Source organism: Sus scrofa, chromosome 14 (genome assembly GCF_000003025.6).
Source record: "Sus scrofa isolate TJ Tabasco breed Duroc chromosome 14, Sscrofa11.1, whole genome shotgun sequence".
Classification (NCBI taxonomy): Eukaryota; Metazoa; Chordata; class Mammalia; order Artiodactyla; family Suidae; genus Sus; species Sus scrofa.
In genome coordinates this window covers 54042838-54068946 of record NC_010456.5, presented here as the reverse complement: position 1 = coordinate 54068946, position 26109 = coordinate 54042838, and the positions used below count along the sequence as shown (strand labels likewise).

Genomic DNA, 26109 nt, shown 5'->3' with positions numbered 1-26109 from the left:
ACTTGGCCACTTGATTCTTTGACCCCTTCTACCCTTGCTACAGACACTGTAGAGACTTATAGTTACGGGAATGAGGCTCTAGAACTAGGCAGATGTGGGGGGGGCCTCATCTCTGGCACTTACAATGTGTATAACTTGTGCAGATGACTTCATTGCTTTAAATGTGATTTTTCTCCTCTGTAAGCAGTTTAAATATTCGCTGCTACTTCATGTGATGGTTGTGAAGATTCAGTAAGAAAATGCACGTAAAATCTTGGTGCATATTAAGAGATCCACATGTTATTATTTTTGTTGTTGTTATTGTCATTATTGTTTAGACAGATATGGAAACATTTGAGGGGTCCTGGGCATGAGGATGAAAATATGATAGAGGGTAGACTTTGGAGGAAGAGAGACTAAACTGTGTCAAAGAAAATCTTCTACTCTTTTGAGTTGAAAGTGGATAAGGACTTCTCATTCTTGCTAAGCTTTAGAAGCCAGGAATGGGTGAGCATTGTTTTTGTTTTAGTAGTTGGATGTTGTCATTTTCACGTGAAAATAGCATCAGTTAGATCCCAGGTCCTCACTGCAGTTCCCCACCTCTCCTGCGCTTTAGAGGATCTGTCTGTTAAAGCGGTGTTTTATTAAACATAACATTTATAGAGCAGATTTCCTGCTAATTCTTTACATGGTTGGTTATTATTGCAGAGAAGACTAGGGAAAATGTTAAAGACATTTTAATATCATTCTGGGTCCAGGCGTTACCTTTGTGGCTCAGGAGGTTAAGAACACAGCACAGTGTCTCTGAGGATGCTGACTAGACCTGCACCTGCAGCTCTGATTAGATCCCTAGCTAGGGATATGCTGTAGGTATGTCTGAAAAAAAAAAAAAGTATTGTGCTGGGTCTGCTTTCCTTTTACAAGCATATTTAAGGCTGTTTGCCCCCAGTATTATTCTTGACTTTATATTGATAATTTCTATGTCAAATTAATCTTAATATGATTCAGATCAACATATCGTAGCTCTTTCTTTTCTAGGTGGTAATGTCAGTGAGAATGCCTCCTTAGTGCTCCTGAAACAGTGTGTTTACATGGGTGAAATTAGATTAAAATGGGGGTCAGATCATGATATAAGGGAGAAAAGTGAGTCAGAAATAGACAGCAGGGGCCTAAGAGATGTTACTTTTAACAAGTTATCTATGTTTGGATTACACAGTGAGGTTGAGCAGTTATTTGCATGTAATGACAAAAATAATTCCTTGAATTTTATATTTACAGAGCACTTTGTTCTTTCAAGTTGTGTTAATATCATGGCTTAGATGATCTCCCTAAGTTCTCCCTCTGTTCTGACCCTAAGTCACGTTAGTGCATTGCAGAATGAGGGAAAGGCAAAGGACAGTACAGCCAGGAGACAGCATTTTTTAAAATGGATATGAATATGTACTGAGGGAGAAACATGCAGTGATAACCTAAAAAATAGCTTTTGATTCATTTTTTACAAAAAAGAAGTGAAAATAACGACTTTTGCACAGTGATTTGAAAGCTGGAGAAATTTCAAGGAAATAGGAAAAAATTTCTCTTAACCTCATAGCTCTCTTTGCTCTAATTATAACTTGGTCATACTCAATTATATTCTCTTATCCAAGTTAAATAGTTCAAGTATAGTCAGGTTTATTATGAGAAGTAGGGGAATTGATTAAGGGGACAGCCAGAAGTAACAGTTACTTGTGAGTAATTCAGGACCATTTTGGTCAGAAATGCTGGATTTAGCAAATGGATTTGTCAATCTGCTCACGCCTCATTCCATTGACAAGCTTTGAATATACAGAACTGTAATTTTAGCAATTGAAAATGCAGTTCAGTGATGGGTACTGTAATTCTAGATACCGATAGAGTGATCTTTAACTTCCTCTTCACAGTTAGATTTGTATAAGTCAGTGGTTTCCAGTACATTCTCATGGGAGGATTAATCAAACTTCCAGAATGAAGAGCATAGAGTGTCCCATGCAATTAAATGGAATTGAATGGGAGAATGAGGCCTCCCAAAGTTAAAAAAAAATATATGTATTTTCCCTTACCCTTTCTGCTCATGTTGCTTTTATGGATTGAATTCTGACATGTTTGTGAAATAAAGCATCACTACTGTTTTATTTTAAATTTCTTGAGGTTTTTCCAGAAAGATGTACAGCTCTAAAATTACTGGTATACAACTTGCCTAAACAAAAAGAAAAGTAGTAAAAATATTATTTATAGAAGTTGTGAGAAGTCAGGTGAAAGGGAGAAATGCATTGAGCATTAACTGTAGAATTGTAATTTCTTACTTGTAACTCAAAATCTTCTAATAGTGAGATAGAATAAATTAAGGAGAGACAGGTTCTAGTTCCTGCAGTTTTTTAATTATTGCTTTGAAAATAAGATTTCATCTGGAGGCTTGAAATTTGATTTCCAATGTTTATTTCAAGCATGAAATTTTTGATACGGGGGGTGTTTTCTGTTCTAGATTGTCTCTGGATTGTATCTTATCACTTCCGTCCATTTTTATGTGAATGTAATAAAATTTCAACAAAGGCATTTCCTTTGTGTGCACACATACTTACTGATGGGTTAAATATGTGCTGTGAGTTCCCATTATGGCTCAGTGGCTTAAGAACCCCACGAAATCTCCTCGAGAATGGGGTTCGATCCCTGGCCTTGCTCAGTGGGTTAAGGATTCAGTGTTGCTGTGGCTGTGGCATAGGCTTCAGCTGAGCTCTGAATGACCCCCAGCCTGAGAACTTCCATTTGCTGCAGGTATGTCTGTAAAAAGAAAAAAAAAATTAAATTATGCATTATCTGAATTAAGTATGTCATACTTTTAAATTAATAACTTTTATCTCCTATTTAATGTTCAATCTATAAAAAATAAAATAAATTTTAAAAGGGATCAGTCAGAAGGATATTCAGAATTATTATTTGGGATCTCTGATTTGGAAACCATTATTAGGGGAATGTTTTTGGAGAAGCATCGTTTGTATGTTAAAACAGGTTTTACTGTATAACTCATAGGTAATTTTACTTATTCAATAAAAATGTGTAGAATGACTATCATGGTCTGGGTGCTGGGGTTGTAATAGTAGCCAAAAAGATACAAAATCTTATCTCTCAAGTTTATATTCTAGTGGGGCTATGTGGCCAAAGAAACTTAAATATGCTTGTTTATGAATGTACACAAATACATGCATGCATAGATAAAATGCATTTGGTAATGATAAAAGTGATGGAGAAAAATAGAGGAGGTCATGGAAAGTGTTCAGGCTGAGTGTGTGTGTTTATATGTGTATGGGCGGGGGGCTTGAGTGTGGAAGAGAGAGGTTCTGTTTCCATCTCATAAGCATTACTCGTGGCATGTACTTGGTCCGTCTTGTTACTTTCAAGTGCAGGACTATTAAGTTATTGTTTCTGACAATGCCTGGAAAGAAATGCTGCATTTCGTTTCCAGTATGTGACTCAGTAGGCAAAAGCTACGCTCTATGTAGGCATGATAATATTTTTGCCTTCACGCCCCCTTTACTATTGTGATTTAATGAGCTTTACTTGTAAATAATTGATAAGGCATGAGTCAGGATTGATCTAATGAATTAAGTGTCTCTCCGTCTGGCTCAGAAGGAGATGCCTGGTTTCTGTCTGTGTCCCCCACTGGATGACTAAGATCCTAATGTCCTTAGTCACTGCCTTGGAGCAAGCTTCTAAAGTGCTGTGTTGTGCTCCAGAATGACCCAGTTATCATATGAGAATTTTTCTTCCTTCTCTTCCCTGTGCATGTCCTGTGTATATCCTTTTAGCCTGGTTCTGGGGAGAGGATAGATTTGCCAAACAGTTTTGCTGGACAGTAAGTACATGAAGGAGAGCTATTTTCTCTTCTTTGCCTTTTCTCTCTGGAGGAAAATTCAGTCTCTTCCCTAAACGTAACCTCCCTGCTGATTACCGAGAAGCACCTTGGCCTTGGTTCAGCCTGTCATCAGTGAGGAGGCTGACTTGGTCTAGAGCTACACTACCAAGTATCAACAGGGCTAGAATGCACTGTTTTAAAAAATACAGACTTGAAGATCAAGGATTTAAAATATTCACGGAAATTGGAACCATGGAATGTCATTAAAAAATGAAAAAAAAAGTTACAGTGTTTGATGCCCTTCAAGTGAGTGAAATGAAATAGAAAATAGATTAAAAATAAACACGGAGAAAAGAGAAAAATCTCTCAGTTATTTTCTCAATGAAAATTGAAGACCATTTGGAGTTCCTTTTGTGGCTCAGTGGGTTAAGAACCTGACTAGTATCCATGAGGATGTGGGTTTGATACCCGGACTCGCTCAGTGGGTTAAGTATCCTGCATTGCCTCAAGTGGCGGCACAGGTTACAGATGTGGTTGGGATCCCACGTTGCTGTGCCTGTGGTGTAGGCCTGTGTCTACAGCGCTGATTTGACTCCTAGCCTGGGAACCTCTATATGCTTCAAGTGTGGCCCTAAAAAGACCGAAAAAAAAAAGATCATTTTTACTAGTCCATGTTCAATTTATTAGCTGAAGCTAGGTGTAAGCAGTATTTTTCAGGAAGAAAAGAAAAGCTTCCCTCCCTTTTTTTTAAAATTTCCAAATGCCTTCATGACTGTGTTATATTCTGTATGGACTGAAAAGTAAAAGTAACAACATAAATTTTGTTGTTTTTCTGCTCTGATCCTATTTTTGTGATTCTTTAACAGGGAATTGGAGCGTAAGGATATTATTTTTAACCCATGAAGATTCACTTACGTTTTATGTAGATGTGTCATCTCAAAACATATTTGTTTCCCTTCATGCAGCAACTTGAATAGAAATATAACAAACTCAGCCCTGAGTAAATACGTAATACTTTCTTAAATGCTGTGTAGGCATGTGCTTCTTGATTTCTCTGTCACTATGAGGAGATTCCTGACAAGTTGCTTTAGTACCTGCCTGGGACTCAGCTTCTTAGCCAAACGCTCTCCTAGGCACTTACATGGTAGACTGGTGTCCATGTAGAAATTTTACTGCAGAAATGTATAAGCTGAAACACTTATAATTTATCTCTGTGATAACCTTTTAATCCTGGATCTATATCCTAATCACTTTAAGTCAATTCCTTTAATGCTTATGAGGGCTTGTATGTTCTAGGCATTTTGGTGTGTGCTGGCTATAAAAAAAATGAGTGACTTTCTATCTTTAAGAAATTCAGTCTGCTAAGATCTCAGCAGCACTATGTTCAGGAAGAGGTGAAGGTTCCTTTGGGAGAGGCCAATCACAGTCTTTTTAAAAATTAGATTATAGAAAAGATATCTTACTGATCTACATATTGAGGAAAATCAAGCCAGGAGGAATCTTTCTTGCCCTTTGATTTTGAGGGGATATTTTGGTTAGCTTATAAGTTAGTAAAACAAGCTTCTCTTCCCAGTAATTGGTTTAAATCTGGCATTCAGTATCAGCTCTAAGTAGAAATCTTATGTGAGTAATTTTTCTGTTTTTCAGAGGATCCATAAGTGAATCCTCAGTGAACTGAGTTTGGTTAAGGATATAATGGTAGTGTAATTGTCTTTGTCTTTATCTGCCCCAGACATGGAATGTACCACACACTGCCGTTCATTATCTTTCATTATCTTTCTTGGTGTGTGTGTTCATCTCTTCTGTTTACTTTTCAGCCAGGGCTGTTACAGTCATTCTTGTAGCACTTTTATATAGTGAGGTAGATATGGGAATCTGCACACAAATGCTTATTGTTCTGTATTTATAAAAGAAATACATGGAGAAAGAAAGCCATGCACTTCCTTTTAGGTTGTTTAAAGAGAACCACAGTGTTCCTTGTAGGTTGTTTAAAGAGAACCAAAGGCTTAAAAAAAATGCACAGCCTGAAAGTTGAGAGGTAAATTTTATTTGGGGCAAAATTAGGACTTAACCCTGGGAGACAGCATCTCAGGTAGCCCTGAGAAACTGCTCTAAGGAGGCAGGGGGAGCTAGGATATAATGGAGTTTTTGCAACACAGGGCAGGTAGAAGAAACAAAAGAGGCTGGGGCTCACTGAAATCATTTCTTTGATATGCACTTCAGCTATCTGGGCCAGTATCCTGAGTTTTCACAGCCCTGGGGGTTCACCAGCTCACCCTTGGAGTTGGATGTATATGAAGATGACTGTGCAGGACCATCCCAAAGAGGCAGGGAGAAATAATGTCCGTGTGTATGATAAAGGTGAGGGGGAGGTCTATGCAGCCAGGCACACATTTTACAAAAGTTTGTTGCTGGTCTCGTGAAGATTACTACTAGTCATACGGAGCAGACATGACCATGAAGGACTTTAGCGTTTTTTCTAGATATGATGAGATGCAAGAATTGGGCACATAAAATCTTCTCCTAAAGATATCTAACTATCTGAAGACCTGTTCTTCCAGTTTTCCCAGAGCACAGAGTGCCTCACTCCTGGTCTCCACCCTGAGCTCCACTCACGGGGTGTTGAGGGTTGGCAGCTGCAGTGGTTCATGATTTAATCCATGTAGATAGAGGCTGATGGCAAGTGCAAAACTCCAGTTCATGAAAGGATGCCTGCTTTGAGAAACCACTCTGGTGAATGCAGAAGAGTTTGAGGTCCCCATTTTTTTTTTTTTTTTTGTGACTCCTGAAAGATTATTAAATGCTTGCAATTTAGGGAGGGGAAAAAAGTTGTCTCACTAAACCAGCATACCAGCCTGAGTGAATAAAACACTATTTTGAGGCCTATAAGTCCCACATCCTTGACTAAGATCCTTCTTTATTGGAGGCACCCTGACATCCAGTCAGTCTATAAGAAAGAATCCCTGTTTCTGCAGCAGGAATCTGAGCCTTGAAGACGGTGATTAAAAATTTTTGTTGAGGTGGATTGTGGATATTTTGACAATCTCATGTATATTATAGATTCTTTGTAGAAAATCCACATACTTGCCAACATGCAAACTGTTGCCTCTAGGATAATTTTTGTAATGTTAATTTATGTTTTCTCCCAGTGTTTTTCCTATTATTTCCCCTTATTTAAGCAGCGAGAAGTTTCTGTGCTTTTTCCTCTTCTGGGGAGGTTTGAGAGTTGGCAGAAAACTTCAATTTTCTACAAGTCACTTCCTTCCTGACTTCTATTCCCTCAGGACTAAATCCAAGGAGGCTGTTCTACTTAATGTCTTGGACACAAGGGAGATTGCCTCAGAGAGGAAAAAAAGAAGAAAGGAAGGGCTGTTTTTTTCCCAGACTTAAAAGACATTCAGAAGGAGCAAATGGACACCCATAGGCAAAAAAAACAGAGAAAAAAATGAAACACTTCAGCTCAAACCTCACACTTTATACAAAACCTAATTCAAATGGATCATGGGCATAAATGTAAAACATGAAACATTTAGGAAAAAAAATAAGCAAAAAAACCCTTTGAGATTGTAGAGTTTTAAACCTTGACATCAAAAACATGTCTGTAAAAATGTTGCCACACAACATTTTCTCATCAAAATGAGAAAATTTTGTTCTGTAAAAGTCCCTGTGAAGAGATTGAAAAGATGTTATATACTGGCAGAGAGTATTTGCAAAGTATATGTCCAACAAAAGATAAGTAACTTAAAGTATATAAAGAACTCTCAAAGCTCCACATTAGAAAAAAAACCAATTTAGATAGAAAATGGGTAAAACCATGGACTGTTATTTCACTGAGGGGACATACAGATTGCAAGTAAGCACATGGGAACAGGTTTAACATCGTTAGCCATCATGGAAATACATCTTCAGATGGCAAGAAGCTATCACTACACCCTTAACAGAATGGCTAAAACAAAACAAAAGACAGATAAGCAAATGGTGGTGGGGATGCAGAGAAACTTGATCCCTCATAAATTGCTTGTAAATGGTACAGCCACTCTGGGAAACATTTCAGCAGTTGATTGAAAAGCTAAACATGTACTGTCATGTGACCTCACAATTGTGTTCCTGGGTATTTATTGCAAAGGAGTGAAAACTGTTCTCACACACAGATATTTGTACACAAATATTTAGTGTAAAGCAGCTTTATTTGTGATAGCCCAAAGCAGGTTTTATCACACTAACCCATAGATGTTTTTGGTGTTTGTGGCCTTTTTACCCCATCAAACCGTATGTTCTAGGGTACTAGAGCCTTAGTCTCTTCCATCTTTCTCCTTCCTAAAATCTATAACCAAATGCCTTAAGTATGAAAGATAGTAATTAGTGTTTGTTTTTTTTTTTTTTACTAATTATAATTATACTTGTATTTTACTTTTTATAAAAAAACAGTAGTCCTTAATATTATTTACCTTTACAATATTTACACATATAAATTTTTATACTTTCATCATTCTTGTCTTTTTTTTCTATTTTTTTCCTTTTCTAGGGCCGCTTCCCGTGGCATATGGAGGTTCTCAGGCTAGGGGTCTAATCGGAGCTGCAGACCCTGGCCTACGCCAGAGCACAGCAATGAGGGATCCAAGCCGTGTCTGCGACCTACACCACAGCTCACGGCAACGCCCGATTCTTAACCCACTGAGCAAGGCCAGGGATTGAACCCACAACCTCATGGTTCCTAGTTGGATTCATTAACCACTGCACCACTACAGAAACTCCATACTTTCATCATTCTTTTGTAAAGAGAACCCTAAAAGTTATTTGAGATAGCCTGGTATTATTTTATATCATTCTGGAGAATGACACGCTTTTAGAAGTAGCTAAATTTTACAATCATCCTCTTCTATTTCCTCCTAATATATTCTTAATATATTTTCTGCTAATATATAACTATTTATTGAGATTGAGGTTATTTAATGATTTTTTAAAATTAGGACTTTTTAAAATGAAGCATGGTTGATTTACAGTATTGTGTTTGTTTTAAGCTCACGGCATAGTGATTCAGTTATTTTTTTCTGATTGTGTTCCATTGTAGGTTATTACAAGGTATTGAATATAATTCACTGTGTTATATAGTAAATCCTTGTTGCCTATCTATTTTATGTAGAGTACCTGTACCTATAGATATTTTGTACTTGTTAAATGCCATATTCCAAATTTTTTCCTCCTCTGTCCCTCTCCCCTATGATAACCATAATTTTATTTTCTACATCTGTGAATCTGTTTCTGTTTTGTATATGGATTCATTTGTATTATTTTTTAGATTCCACATATAAGGGACATCAAATAGTATTTGTCTTTCTATGTTAGACTCTCTTCACGAAGTAGACTCTCTTCTTTAGGTCCATTCATGTTGCTGCAACTGTCATTATTTCATTCTTTTTTATGGCTGGGTAGTAATATTCCTTTGTGTATATGTATTTATTTATCTATATTTAAATATGTGTGTTTATGTGTGTGTGTGTTTATATACATATTCTTACCAATCATCTGTTTATGGGCACTTGGATTGTTTCTATGTCTTGGCTGTTCTAAATACTGTTGCTATGAAAATTGGGATACATGTTTCTTTTTAAATTAGAATTTATATTTTCTCCAGGTAATTTATATGTCTAGGAGTGGGATTGTTGGATCATATGGCAACTGTATAATTTTTAGAAACCTCTGCACTATTTTCTATAGTGGATATACCAATTTACATTCCCACTACAGTGTAGAAGGGTTCAATTTTCTCCACACCCTCTTCAGCATTTATTGTTTGTAGACTTTTTAATGATGCCTATGATCGAGAGGATACATCATTGTGGTTTTGATTTGCATTTTTCTAATAATTAGGGATGTTGCACATATTTTTGTGTTTTTATGATGGCCTATGAGCCATCTGAATGTCTTCTTTGGAAAAATGTCTACTTAGGTCTTCTTTCCATTTTTTGATTAAATTTTTGTTTTTTCCATATTGAATTGTTTGAGCTCTTTGTATATTTTGGATACTAATCCTTTGTCAGTCACATCATTTGCTAATTTTTTTTTCCATTCCATAGGTTGCCTTTTTGTTTTGTTGATAGTTTCCTTTGCTTTGTGCAAAAGCTTTTAAGTTTGATTAGGTCCCAGTTGTTTATTTCTCCTTATATTTCTCTTGCCTTTGGAGACTGATCCAAAAAAAATATTGCTCTGATTTATGTCAGAGAATGTTTTGCCTATGTTCTATGAGTTTTATGGTGGTGTGTTTTATATTAAGGTATTTAAACCATTTTAAGTTTAAGTATATGGTGTGAGGGAGTGTTCTAATTTCATTGATTTATATGCAGCTGTCCAGCTTTCCTAACACCACTTGCTGAAGAGACTATCATTTTTTCCATTGTATATTTTGCTTCCGTTGTTGAAGATTAATTGCATGTAGGTATGTGCGTTTATTTCTAGGCTCTCTATTCTGTTCTATTGATCTGTATGTCTGTTTTTGTCCAACACCACACTGTTTCGGTTACCGTGGCTTTAGTAGACCTTATTTTTTAGAAAAATTTTAAGTATGCAAAGAAATTAAGCAGAAAGTACAGATACTTCTCACATATCCCTTCCTGATCTTCTCCTGCAGTTTCCCTAGTTTTAACGTTTGTATTAGTGAGGTGCTTCTGTTACAATGAGCCAACATGGCCACATTAGTGTTAATCAAAGTCCATTTTTTTTAACACTGAGATTCACTTTTAGTTTTGTATATTTTCTGGGATTTTACAAATGTATAATGACGTATATCTACTCTTGTAGTGTCATACAGAATAGTTTCACTGCCTTAAGAATCTCCTTTACTTTACCTTTTTTAAAACTCCTTTTTTTCATTGAAAGGAGTGGAATACCTTTGCTCCTTGGTCAAAGGTCAGTTGACTGTATTTGCGAGAGTCTAATACTGGGTTCTCTATTCTTTTCCATTGATATGTTTATCTGCTTTTTTAACATTACCACACTGTCTTGATTACTGTAGCTTTCTATTAAGTTTTGAAATTTTGCTGTGTCAGTCTTACAACTTTGTTCTCCATTAATATTGTATTGGCTATTCTGGGTCTTTTGCCTTTCTGTATAAACATTAGAATTGTTTGTTGATAAGTGATTACTTTCCTGGGATATTTATTGGGGTTGAGGTGAATCGATGAGTCACACTGAGAAGAATAGACTCTTGGCAGTTATTGCGTCTTTTTGTTCATACATGTGGAATTTATCTCCATTTATTTAGATACTCTGATTCCTTCCATCAGAGTTTTGTAGTTTTGCTCATATGAATCTTGTACATATTTTGTTACATATGTAATGTATCTTTTTTTCTAAGTAATGTATCTTTTTTTCTTTTCAGGGGTAATATAAGTGGTATTGTATTTTCATTTCAAATTCCTCTGGTTCATTACTGGTATGTGAGAAAACATTTGAGTTTGTGTAGTTTTCTTGCATTCTGTAACCTTCCTATAATTGCTCCTTAGTACCAGGTCTTTTATTTTTGTTATTTTTGAGCCTTTAGGATTTTCTACATAGACAGGTATGTCACCTGTAAATAAAAAGTTTTATTTTTTCCTTCCCAATCCACATACCTTTTATTTCCTTTTCTTCTCTTATTGTATTAGCTAGAACTTCTAGTACAATGTTTTGTTTTTTTCTTTTTAGGGCCTCACCCATGGCATGTGGAGGTTTCCAGGCTAGGGGTCAAATTGGAGCTGTAGCTGTCAGCCTGCATACACCACAGCCACAGCAATGCGGGATCCTAGCTGCACCTGCAACCTATACCACCACGCATGGCAACACTGGATCTTTAAACCACTGAGCGAGGCCAGGGACTGAACTTGCGTCCTCATGGATACTAGTTGGGTTCCTTAACTACTGAGCCACGAAGGGAACTCCTCTAGTACAATGTTGAATAGGAGTGATGAGAGGGGAAATTCTGGCCTTGATCTTAGGGGGAAGGCATCTAGTTTACTTTTAAGTATGATGTTGATTGTAGATAATCTTTTTCAAATTGAGGATGTTTCATTCTATTCCTAGTTTACTTAAGAGTTTTCCTTGTGAATAGATGTTGGATTCAGTTAAATGCCTTTTGCCTATATAGATATGATCATGTGATTTTTATTCTTTAGCCTGTGGCTGTGAAAGATTTTATAAATATTCAGTGAATATTAATTAATAACCTTCTGTGTACAAGAGGGGAAGAGTAGTCATTTTTGCTACATATGTATCTTAAAGCAGTACATTTCTTTTGAAATAAAAAGTAGTGGTAGTTCCTAGGGATACCAGTCATGACTTTTAGAATCTATTTTGTTAGGATTAAAAAACCGTTTTTCAAAAGAGAATTTAATTTTGTGGTCTTTCATTGTGGTATTTTATTGAACACTGAGTTTGGAAAAATGAAGAATTCTGATATTATTTTACTGCCCTGCCTTGCAGTAACCAGAATACATTAATACGATTTTTTTGTCCCTATTTAATTCTACCTAAACATGTCATTAGCATTTGAATTGTCAAGGTAATCTTCAGAGGCTTTTAAACAACTCTTCTCTATTTTTAACTTGTGTAATTGATTCATTGTCAAAATTAGCTGTGACTGATTAAATTTCTTTATTATTTTATTCCATGATGGACATTTTCTTTTATTCTTTGTAATATTGGTGCATAAGGAAATGTCCTTTATTATTGTTCTCTCTTTTGTTGTTCAGCATTTGTTAAACACTCTAGCCTCTCTCTGGACAAAAATGAAATCAGAATGAGTTCAAAAATAATCCAATAGCAACATCCCTTATTCCAATTGCTTTAAGATCATATGGTAAATGTTAAAAAAAAAGTTTATTTGAAAAATAAAAAGTGCCATAATACTGCAGTAAAAACTGACCATGTAAGCTGCTCAGTGTTAAAATGATACACTACATTTAGGGTTTCCTTATATTGAAGAAAAAAAATAAATTGAAAATGACCAGATTGGTTTTTTTTTGTAATTTATGTATAAGACAATTCTGTTGCTTCTGCTTCACTGACCAAAGTAAAGTTGCTTTGGGTGATCCAAGTACTCAGAAACACTTTGAATTTATCCATAATTATCTTTGGGAGGGAGAAAAAAAGGACTTCCTCACAATGTTGATAATAATTCTAAAGATAGATTTAGAATTATAGATAAGTTGGATTTTCTTTCAGTTAGTTATTTTGAATTTAATTTTATGTGTCACCTTGCCTGGTCCACAGAGTACTCAGATATTTGATCAAACTGTTCAATAAAATTATTCTGTATGTTTCCCTGAGGTTGATTTTAGATGAGCATATCATTTAAATCTATAGAATGAGTAAAGCAGATTGCCCTCCCTGATGTGGGTGGGCCTCACCTAATCAGTTAGAGGCCTGACTAGCACAGAAAGGCTGACCCTTCATGAATCAGAGGGATTTCTTCCTGCTTGACTGCCTTTGAGCTGAGGAATCATATATATAATTACATGTACACACACATATATATACACACGTATATATTTGTAATTATGAATGTATTTTATATAAAATGTATCCTATATATTAGAATTTTTATATGTTTATATATATTTTTTATATATAAATGTCTCCTATTATTCTGTTTCCTTGAAGAACCCTGACTAATACCATTATGAAAGAGTTCAGATCTTAGATTTCATCTAGCTGGTGCTCTCTGAGATTAAAATAACCAAAAATGTGGGCATGATCTTTTAGACTGAATTTGGCAAACTATGATCTGAGGGTTATATCCAACTCATGGCTTGTTTTTCTAAATAAAGTTTTATTGGAACACAGATATGCACTTTTTTCTTTTTTTTTTTTTTTTTTTTTTTTTACCATATTGTCTATGGCTACTTTCAGCATTGAGAAATATGACAGAAACTGTAAGGCCCATAATGTCTGAAGTACTTACCATTCAGCCCTTAATAGAAAGGTTTGCCAGACACTTTTCATGGTTAGCAGTGGAATTCTTGGATGTGCTGTCAGCCTCAACAGTCATGGAGATACATAGAAGTCCTTTGTTGAGGGCAAAAGTGGGGTGACAAAGTGGGTGACCTCAGAAGTAGGTTTTGGGGAGTTCCTCAGGGGCCTAGAGGGTTAAAAATGGAGCATTGTCACTGTTGTGACTCAGGTCTTCTGTGGCGAAAAGAAAAAAAGGAGATTTTTGCAGGAGGGAGAACATGGTTAGGAAAAGAAGCATCTTTTTAATTTTTATGATGTATGAATTTTTTTTTAGAGCTTGAATTTTCTACAGTGTCCTTTTATTCTCAAAGTATATTGTAGCAGATGCCAAAAGAAAGTCATATTGATTTGTATATGTGAATTTTAAGACTGCAAAGTTGTATAAAGTAACCGCTCTGTTATAGATAATCTAGAACTACTAGAAACAAAAGGAGCATGTAGATCATGGCTGAAAAGAATGCTAGAACCAGGTCTTTGTACCATAGGAAGAGGCTCTCGGGAGGTGGTCTAAGTTATGGCTTCATTTTCTACTTATGTGGTCCTGAGCAATTTTATAGTTTAGGATTTATTGGACCTTTGAATATAAAGAAGTTTCTTACACTATTGTCAGTTTAATTCAACAAACAGTATTGAGTTCTTTACTCCCTGTATGGAAAGATTGAACATTCACCATCATTATCACCATCCTTCACACCCTCAGAGCTAACATTGGCTGTGCAAAGACCCTTCCAAGTGCTCCTCATGGGTTACATCATCCTTTGCTTCCTCACAGCAACCCAGTGAAAATTACCTTCATTCTACATATGAAGAAATGAGTCACAGAGAAGTTAAGTCACTGCTTGGGTTCATGTAAGGAAGTGACATCTTCAGAAAGTTAGTGACAGTCGTATGTGAGAGTGACTTGTCTACTGCTCGGTTGTCTTGCAAAAACTAAGCTCACAACAGTGATGCCATCCAGTGAAGGTGTCACCTGGAAGCCCTCACAAGGAAAGAGTGTCCCTCCAGGGTGGAAGGTTCTCTTCACAGCTTAGAATCTTTTCATGAATAATGTGTTTTATGATTCTGTGCTTAAGCCCACTAATTGGAATTGTGTATCCTGTACAATGTTCTTGTGAATACCTGCCAACAAATGCCAAACTGTCAGGCTGTGAAGAGCTCATAAGGACTTGTGCTTTTATTAGTATGCAAATGCTAGTTGTTGTCCCCCCCCCCCCCGGGCCTCAGATTCTGAAGATGAGCTGTTCTGGCTGTCCAAGTGCCTGCTTTTTTACTGAGAAATAAGTGGTTTGACAACTGAGATAAAACTTAAATTGTATTCTATAGCTGAAAATACAAAAATAGCACACTACTTTTATTGTAACACTTATGACAAGTGGCACTGATGACATACTAGGAAAAATTTGTACTTTTTAAAAGAGATCCTTGAGGGGCCTCTTCAGGCAGTTTTATGTGATCAGCCTGAAATATGAGTTCCTTAATGAAGCATATTGTATGGAGGAAAAATGTACTATGTAGACCGTAATTGACAGCATGAAGCCTGGGCACATACTCTTGGTTAATAGTTGTGCGTATTTTAAAAATTCCCGTTCATTGAAATTACAATGACTTCGATTTCTGATTTATGAGGTGGGAAACTCTTTAAAAATTTCATTGCAGATAATATCAATGTCTTATTTCTTAACACATTTTTTTCTCATAAGCTGTGACATTTTGGTTCATTAGGTCAATGGTCTTTAGTGAACAGAAAGTGTATAGTGTTCTTTACTTAGTATCTTCAGATAATTCTTGGATTTCTTTGTTTTCATAATTTCTTTAATTATTAAGGCATTGCAGACTTCAATTTCTTAAAGTTTACCTGTGCATCAAAGATTTGTAATGAAGTGTTCTTCTCTTTATTATATTCTAAATAGGGCATAATTTCTGTTTCCTCTTGAAACTATGAATTATTTAGGAGAGCTTCTTAATTTCCCAAGTTGTTCTTTTTTTCATCATTTTAGTATTTATTTCCAAATTTGTTGATTGTGATTTGAAAATATATGAGTAAATAGATATAATTAGAAAAATAGGATAAACTTTTTTTTGGCCAAGTACAAGATCTTTATTAAAGATCTGATTGATTTAATAATACACATTATGTATATCTATTGTTGTATATGTGTGTATATATACATATATATTCATATGCAGTGTACAGACACACACAAACATTACATCTATATTTTGTCACCCATTATTTTTCAAGTGTATATGCAGAATTCTGATTTAATGATCTGAGAGTTATCTGGTTCTTAGAGCTTTCCAGGTAATTCTAATATACAACCGACTATAAGAATCACTACCCTAATAAAATAATGGTTCTCAGAATGTGGACCAGCTGTGGCCCATCATCTGGGAGTTTGTTAAAAATACAAATTATTGGCCTCACCCCAAATCTACTAAATTGGAAACTCTGGGAGGTTAAAATACAGCAATCTATATTTTAACTCACTAAAGATTGAGAACCACTTATGTTTATCAGTGTTTTGACCTCGAGGGTGATTTTTGCCCCCAGAAATCACTTGGTAATGTCTGAAAATATTTTTGATCATTGCAGCTTGGGTGGGGGCAGGGGGATGGCTGATATTAGTATTTAGGTGGTAGAGGCCAGGGTTGCACTAAATATCCTGCAATGCATAGGACAGTTTTCCACCGCACAAAATTACCTGCACCAAAGTGTTGGTAGTGCTGCTGTTTAGAAATTAATACAGACCACAGCTTCCCAAACTTGGCTCCCCCTTACAACCAGCTGGGGAGCTTTTAAAATTCTTGACTCCAAATTTGGTTTAATTAGTCATTGGTGAAGGCAAGGCATCAGGATTTTAAAAAAAATATCCACATGATTTTATTCACAGCTTCAGGGTCCTAATGGATCAATTATGGGTGATCCTGAACCTTCTCATCAATTTTAATATAAAAGCTGGACAAGTTGTCATTATTACCTCTTGGAAGGACTGAGAGGAGGTGGTAATGAGGCAGAAAAGTGGGAGGAAAATATGGTTCCACATGTCTGAGACCGGACAGGGTTATGTGTGTTTGAATGATGAAGAGATCTGATGGAGAGGAGATGGTGGGTACTCGGGAAAGAAACCGAGTACAGGCACAGGCTTTGGTTTCCTTAAAACAGTCACAAGAAGTTGTACAGAAATCAATATGGATAATGTATATACATTACTTAGCATCACGTCTGACATAGTAACTCATTATTATGAGAGCTCTGGGATTTGGGTATATGTGATGTACATCTGGAGAAATTTCTCTTTGTGCGTGTGAATGACTTTTTTGCTGGTATTTATAGTTTTGTTGATATTCATATTTTCCTGTCTCATCATTTAGCAGATTGTTATATGAAAACATGAAAATTAATGTGTATGTGTGTGTGTTTTTTTTTTTTTTTTTTTTGTAGGGTCTCACCTGTGGCATATGGAAGTTCCCAGGCTAGGGGTTGAATCAGAGCTGCAGCTGCTGGCTTGTACCGCAGCCACAGCAATGCCAGATCTGAGCCACATCTGTGACCTACACTGTAGCTCACGGCAATGCTGGATCTTTAACCCACTGAGCGGGGCCAGAGATTGAACCCGCAACCTCATGTGTACTAGTCAGTTTCGTTACCACTGAGCCACAGCGGGAACTCTCTAATGTGCTCATGTGCTCTTAATATCTTTCTTTCTTTTTCTTTTTTTTTTTTTTTTTTTTTTGTCTTTTCAGGACCATGCCCGTGCTACATGGAGGTTCCCTGGCTAGGGGTCTAATCAGAGCTACAGCTGCTAACCTACACCACGGCCACAGCAACGCCAGATCTGAGCCAGGTCTGTGACCTACACCACAGCTCACGGCAATGCCGGATCCTTAACCCACTGAGCAAGGCCAGGGATTGAACCCGCAACCTCATGGTTCCTAATTGGATTCGTTTCTGCTGCGCCACAATGGGAACTCCAATGTGCTCTTAATTTCTTTAAAACATTTTAAATATCTAGGAGAATTTAAAGTTGAAGATCATTATATGCATGTGTTGAAATGTACTATTTTAAACTGCACCTAAATTCATAGTGAAATACTTTTATGGACTTAGGTTAAATGGTTAAATGGGTAAAGTGAAAGTATTCATTGAAGGTGGCACAGGGTGAGGAAGAAGAAATGAATGGGATTAGAGGGAATAAAAGATGAAAGAATGTGTTTTTTTGTTTTTGTTTTTTTGAAAGAATATGTTTAAATCATTTATTCAGGTCACTGCTACTGTTGTTGCCATGTATATTCTCTTCTGTCAAAAAGCATAGCTTGTATTGTTTATTCAGAGGATTCCCATTTGCTTTTCTCTTTTAACTGGCTTAAAAATATAGAGTCCATACTGCATTAGTCACAGCTCCAGCTCTGATTTGATCCCTGACCCGGGAACTTCCATATACTGAGGGTGAGACTGAAAAAGGAGGAAAAAGAAAAGAATGCCACGTTAAATTTGGGCTTTTTTTTTTTTTTTTTTTTTTTTAAATAGGACAGTGCATTATGAAGGTGGTGCTGTATCTGTTCATGCCCGCTCCCTGTGGAGGCTGGAGACCCTGCGAGTTGCGTAAGTAGAACTTATAAAGACATCCTGATGCTCTCTCTGGAGATGGAGCACGTCTTGTGCTCCTGTGCTTCTATGTAAAATGGTCACGCTAATAACCAACAAGCAAAGGAGACACTGAGAAAGTGGAGAGTCGTTCCTCTTTTATCTTCCACTTGTATGATTTATCTATTCTTAGCCTACATTCAGCAGGTTGTCAAGTAATCATTATATGCTCTCTTAGCCTCGTTTGTTTTTGTAGCATAATCTCAGGCGAGTCAGTGCATCTCCTGGCGGGAAGAGCTTCCAGGGCAGAATATGATGTAAGGTTTGGAGAAAGAACAGGTTGTTTGCAAGCCTGTCAACACATTTCAGGTCAGCCAGAGTCTGGGTTTAGCCTTCTTAAAGACATGTGTATGAAATGGGGGAAACTTGAACCTGAAGATGTGAGAGTCATAACTGGCAGTCACTCTCTTTACTTACAAAGAGCTTGAGAGCTGAGTGAGAAATGTGGATTGCAGACAAAGTCACTGTGTATTCATTATAGACACAATAACTTTTTTTCTGGTGACTTCAAAAAACTATCCCAGAGATTGACTTTTAGGTCCTTTACATAAGTGCAATCGGGATGATAAAGGTGTCATTTTGCACTGTTTTAAATAGAATTTAAATATCAGTCAAAATTTTAAAAAATGGTTGAAAGATTTAATTGTTTGCCTCAAAAGCAGTAAGTTTTCAATGTATTTGTTCCCTCTTATATTACACTTTAAAAATTTTTTCATTTGGCATAATAGACTTCATGGATGGGTATATGGAACTATCTTTTTATAGAATAGCTATCTTTGTCAGGTTATTTTGAGCTTAATGCTTATCTAGTGGTAATTAAAATAGTTCAGTGGTCTTCAGGTTTTCTTGCTTATATATTCTATACAATAATTTCAAAAAATTTAGTATTTCTCTGAATATTGTTATCTTTGACATAGAAAATTTTTCATTATCAGTTTAAATAAAAACATAGACTGTAACTTATAGTAAAAATAGTGACATTTTAAAATAAAATGTTTTTACCACTCTTTTAAAAGTAGCCCATTGACTCTAATTACTGCTATGATTTAATAGCCATCTTTGATTTTTAAAAATATATTTGAACTTGGTCTCTTTACCAGTCAAGACATTATGTTATTTGTTTTTCTCATTGCAATCATATTTCTCTTACTCTCCCAAGACAGAATTTTACCCCAATCCTATATTTTTGTGATTGAAAAACTTTTCTGTTCACTCTTTTGTGTTCCTATGCAACAAAAATATGCATGTAAATTAAATTTATTTTTTATGTTTCCTAAAATTGTAGGTTGATAACTTTATAAAGTGCTTCTGTATAACCCCATAAAATTATTAATTGAGAATATCAAATTTCTTTTATAGAAATACATAAATCCAGTGAAATATTAAAACTTTTGATAAGTATTGAACTTACATGTAAAATTTAATGGGAAGTGCATCTCATAATGTGATGGAAGAAGTAGAGATGACTTATAAAGCAAAAGGAAGAAAACTTGTAGCTTTTATGTGCTTCATAAATTATTCAGAGAATTTAGGGAGAAGAGTTTTGAATATATACATGTATTTCCATAATTTACCTTGGTATTATGAAAATGGCAGCTTAATTAGAGAAATGAAATAGAGAAAGTGATTCTCTCATTCTCTCATAGTTGTGTGCTTAAAGAAATGGATTTCTTTTTTTTTTTTAAAGCAAACTAGCCCCTAACTTTGTAGCTCTAAATTTACAGCTCAAAAAAAAAAAAAAAAAAAGATGAGGGTTTTGAAAACCTAACAAGGCTTAATTTTTATTGTTAACAGTGTTATTGATGAAGTGTTATTCCATAGATGTGATTGTTCAGCACGTTTCTGTCCCATGGTCTTGATTCTGGTTCTCTGTTGTTATCTAATATTTGAAGTTTTAAAAGAGAAAGGGACGGTTTTTTTCTTCCTTTTTTTTTTTGTTTTGTTTTGTTTTGTTTTTGTTGTTGTTGTTGTTGTTGTTTTTGTCTTTTTTGCTGCCCTGCAGCATATGGAGTTCCCAGGCCAGGGATCAGATCCGAGCCACAGTTGAGACCTATGCTACAGCTGAGGCAGCACAGGTTCCCTTAACCCACTGCACCAGGCTGGGGATTGAACCTGCATACTGGTGCTACAGAGAAGCTGTCCATCCTGTTGCATCACAGTGGGAACTCCATGGAGTTGGTTTTAACTTTGACATTGACTGTTTGATACATGGAAAGGGCCTGGACCTTCTTCAAATAATGATGATGAAAGTGGCTACTCTACTGCCACCAGTTTGTAGCTGTGTTCATTGCTTCTCAGAATCAGATGACAGCAAGGCAGTGGAGCAGGGAATTTTTCAACCATTTAAAAAATTAAAGAGAGGTGTTTTGATTCCACTCTGTAACCCTTGATGTACATCTACAGTAGGAAAGCAGGAGGTTCATATGTAACAAACACACAAACACAAGTTTTTTTGAGGTTTTTTTTTTTTTTTTTTTTTTAATTTTGCTGCGTCTTCGAGCTACTTTGGCTTCATTGTAAATGCACAAATTAGATTGAATTGAGTTTGCATATCTTATTATATTCAATGTCCACATAATTACTTATTTTTCTTTGTACTTAGAAAGTGATAGTCAAAGATCCTGCTTATGTTTACAGTAGAACTTTACTTCCAGAGGTCACTGTTTGTATTAAAAGCTTTAGGATACTCTGTTTTTTTTTTTTTTTCCTCCAAAGAGGACCCAAACTATATATATATATATATATATATATTTTGTTAAAACCTATGTAGTCCAGTAATGATATATTTTACATTGCATACTATACAAATTAATGTCCAAAAATTTTTCAGTGTCATGACCATTTTAATAAAGTAAGTTTCAATTTTTGGAGTTAAATGTAACAGGAAACACTTTCCTGTGTTGTACCCCAGTGCAAAGTTGTAAGGACATTGTAAGTAGCATGCTAGTTTCTGTAATGGGAATGATCACTGAAGTTGAAAATATGGATTATGTGTACTTGAAATTCCACTTTCTTATGTGTTAAAAAATTTTAAAATCAGCACATCATGAAGAGTGACAAATATTCCTTTTTCCTTTGAGATAATTTCAAGTAAATCTATATAAGACACAGAGCACAGTTTTCTACTTTGTTTACGTCGGAAATTACTTTATGTAACTACTATTATTACTGTTTTTACTGAAATATTCTTTTCTTGACCCTTGATTTTCCTGGGCTTGTCCTCTTTTCCTTTGGGCTGTGGACATATGAGAATGAACTAATTTGAGTGCCTAAAAGCTAAAGAAAATGTGCTTTAGACTTCACAGTGTTTTGTTAAACATTGGCTAAATTCATTCCATTTCTAACAAATTGCCTTAAGTGGCTTGAGAGGAGTGCTTGTGTATATGAGCCTTATTCAATAGCTATGACCATGGTATTCAGAATACCATATAGAAATTCTGATAAAAAGTATGTTCTTTGTCAAAATTTTGGACTATTTTGGAAATGAAGTTGTTTTCTCTGATGATTAGATGAGTCATTATTTGGTAAAATATTCAAATGTTTCTTGAAATAATGGAAATGATTATTTTTCCATTATTTCCATATTATTCAAAATAGTTATATTTTTCATAGTGTCTGCAAAGAATATACCTAACTTTCTGAGGGGAATAAAAAATTTTCTATTACCAGACTAGAAATGCTTTAACATGCTCTTGTTGATAAGTTTTAATTTCATTTTTAAGACAATATTGTGTAATTATCAGGGTTTCTTGGTACATGGTTATGAATTTAGTAGAGGGGCTTGTAATTATCTTTATAGACAAATCCATGTAAAAATGAACTTATTACAATATCATTTTTTTTTTTTTTTGTCTTTTTAGGGCCACACCTAGGGCATATGGAAGTTCCCAGGCTAGGGGTTCAATTGGAGCTGCAGCTGCTGGCCTATGCACAACAGTTCCAAACCATATCTATGACCTACACTGTAGCTCACCACAATGCCGGATCCTTAACCTCTTGAGCGAGGCCAGGGATCAAACCCACATCCTGATGGATACTAGTCAGATTCGTTTCTGCTGAGCCACAAGGGGAACTCCGAACTTATTACAATATCATTGTATTGCTAATTTTGCATGCTAATGGCTCAGGTCAAAATTCCAGGTTAGGAAAATAGCCTAAAATTGACTTATGGTTTACTAAGACTGGTGAATTTTAAAAAATGTTCTCAACCTGTAGAATATAAAACATTTTAATGATTCTATTTTAAAACAAAATTTTGAAGAAAATCAATCTGAAATCCTCTATATCTTCACTTGTTATTTCTTTGATTCATTATCTGTGGTAAAAGCTTCCCCTGTGATTGCCTTTTAACAAATTATCCTTGTGTTTCTTTTGTTTCATTTTTTGTTTGCCACTGACACGTTAGCTTCCTGACCAAGTGCATTCTTTTTAGAGTATATCTTTCTCATTGTAAAATACCTGACAGTATCTCCTTTATACTTTTTGCCTTGAATTCTAATTTGTCTAATATCAGCTTTACTATCACTCTTTTTTTAATATTTGATTTTTAGCATGTTTCTTATCATTGATAAGAGGCTGTCCTTCTTTTGCACCCTAGCATGATAATAGGAAGTCCCCATTATCAGAACCTTGTTTCCACTCTTGCCTGCAGTAATAGCAAGGTTCTGATGTGAACCTAACCTAATACTCAGTTAACCTAATACTGTGCAAAGGAAGAATGGTCTGTATCTTAACTTTTCTTTTCTACCCTATATGAAAGTCATTCTTTTCAAAAGTAGATTTTAATGATCACAACTTTGTTTTTTATCTTTTTTCTGCAAACTTAGTTTATATTTTCTGTGTTGCATTTAATTTTTCCTTCTTTTTTTTTTTTTTTCCTTTTAACCTATTGGAATTTATTTTCTTGGTTTGTCTTTTTCTTTTTGATGGATTGATTTTTAGTGTTATCATTGTTCCACATTAGTGAAATTTAAAGCATAGGAAGAGATTTCTTTTTTTCAGATAAATATACACTTCAGATATAAATATATATAAGTTCCATTTAATCATAGTTAGGCATTAACTCTGATGTTAACTATTTTTCAAGTCTGCAAATCCAACAAAACACTAGTAAATTTTAAAGTATCCTTTAAACTCATACTGTCTTTTTCTCTGACTATTGATTAGAGGTAAACTTGGAACTCAAGTTTTTATAGTCATCTTTGCATGGAGCAGTGTTTGGTGTGGATGGTATTACATTTAATGTCAGAAGACCTTGAGTTAAATTCCACTTCTCCTTACTGTTAGCAGCATGACATGGAATATTACCTAATTGTTCTGAACAACCATTTTGTTATTTGCGAAATGAAATTAATACCATCAAAATCGTAAGGATTGGGGTAATATTAAAAAAGATAGGGTATGCAAAACACCTTTGTGTATTGTTGGACACGCACATTTTAATTGCTTTTCCTCCCGTCATTGCGTTTGCCATTGGATCAAATCTGAACTTTTTTCTTAGGTGGAGTGGAAGCCACATAAGATGGGGCCAGCCTTTCCGACTACGCCATGTCACAACAGGAAAATACCTGAGTCTCATGGAAGACAAAAGCCTTCTACTCATGGACAAAGAAAAAGCTGATGTAAAATCAACAGCATTTACCTTCCGATCTTCCAAGGTAAGACGGGATAGAGAATTTTGGATTTCCTATTAAATATAACTCCACCACAGTTCTTTTGATGTTACAAATGCAAAAAGAAAGGATGTATGTTTTGCATGTATTTCTAAATTCCCAGTTTTTCTTCCTTCCATTCTTCTTCAGTAAAACCCATTTCCTAAACCTCTAAAACCTGCCCAGGTCCTTCACCTGTTTTATAGTTCTTTGGTTCATCCAGCCCCTTTTGGTTTTCTTAGCTTTTGACAGTGCAGTTAGCACAGACTCTGTGCTATTGCTATTTAATGGCATTGTGGGCACACAAGAACCTCTTCCTTACAGGCACACTTAGACAGCTCTTTTATATACAGACATTTATTCTTACATCTACTGAATTGTTTATAAGAACAGAACTTCTAAGAGAATCCTGAAAAGCCTTCAAGAGAATCCCCCTGAACTAGATGATGAGTAGAACAGAAAAAAAATAAATGTACATCACAGATGAATTGGAAGACTCATGCCTCACAGCTTGGCCCACCCCACTCGGTATCTCCTGAGAGGTTCCCCACTCACCAGCCCCACAGTGCAGTGGATTGCTAGCCACGCCTGAGCAAAACAGCAGATGTCCTCAATAGGAAAGTGTCTCAGGAATAGTTGAAAAATCACTCATTCCAATAACAAATGCCAAGCATCTCTTGATGGATTTGTGTGATAGGTGTCTATTTCTGTCCTTCATTTAAGGGAGATTGTGAAACTTAGGCAGCACGATAGGAATGGTATTGAATTACTGGTTAGCTTTTGTCTCAGAGATGCAAAACTTTATGCCCTTGTTAAAGAAGAAGGTAAATTTGAGTGAGATCAGAAGTAAGTCTCAAAAGACAGCAGCCTGATTTTTCCCTCCCTAACGCCACACTCAGTTCTGTTGCTTTGGGAACACAGAGTGGTAGAGGATCTTCAGTGTTGATGAATTCTCCCGAGATGTTCAAGAAAGACAGCCGGGTAGGTCCAGCCTCTGTGGTGAAAGTAGAGACACCAACCTGGTCAACTCCAGTGGATAATGTGACCTAGGCTCGGCACCAACATTTGTTGTGGGGACCCATGGAGGGGCTCTAGAGGGGATTCTGTAGTTGAAACCTGGCACCAGTTAAGTCTGAGAGACAAGAGTTTTGGATGAAGCAGAAAGAATAGCTTTATTGCCTTGCCAGGCAAAGGAGGCCACAGCAGGCTAATACCCTCAAAACTATGTCCTCTCTTGAGAGCTGATAGCAAGGGGTTTTATAGATTTAGCTTGGGAAAAACAAAAAACGCAGGGCTGTTGATAAGGATTATGGTGCCTGCATTCAACTCCCTTCATAGATCATTTCAAAAATCATCAAGGCCACAGTCAGGTGGTCTGGTGATCGTTTCTGGGGATCTTAGGGGTTATCATACCTTGACCTTCTCTCTGGAATAAAGATTGCTCACCAAAGGAAGGGGATGTTAGGGAGGATTTCAAAGGAAAAACACTAGGCACGCAATATGACTCTACCTAGAAAATAATCATTAGTCAAAGAAAGCAGGTAAGCAAGAAAGAAATCCTTGGTGAAAAGCCAGTTAGAATAAGTTAGTAGACCAAGGCAGGGCATAACATATGGAGACAGTTTTAACTAGTTTTTGGCTGTATCAGTATTTCCTAACCCTTAACTCTTGGGTCAGCCTTTTGAGACTGAGGGGAGGCCTGGGAGGCTAAAGGAAATGCCCTTTACTTCAAAAACACAAGGACACAGGGGCTTGTGTGTGGTTTCAGTTCTTTGGGGGCCCTCAGGGGTTACAGTTTAGTTGCTCCTTGTCTCTAGTTGGAAAGCACATTTATCACATTGTGAACAGACTTGACACCAATGAGCTTCTTCCTCAAGACCTTAAGCAGGGAGGTGGGGGTTTATTAGTTTGTCCATGGATGGCATCTCAGTCCATAAAGAAAAAAAATTCAGCCAAGCAAAGGTGCATCAGTTATCTCA

The 26109-nt window shown here is 36.0% G+C and overlaps 1 protein-coding gene across 1 annotated transcript in view; it reads left to right on the top strand.

Annotated features, from left to right (window-relative positions):
• The window catches only part of RYR2 (ryanodine receptor 2), a 754552-nt gene that overhangs the window by 337745 nt on the left and 390698 nt on the right, over nucleotides 1–26109 (top strand). Inside the window, 2 exon segments of the mRNA XM_021072683.1 lie at nucleotides 18363–18437; nucleotides 23980–24136. Of these exon segments, the coding sequence (XP_020928342.1) occupies nucleotides 18363–18437; nucleotides 23980–24136 (232 nt within the window).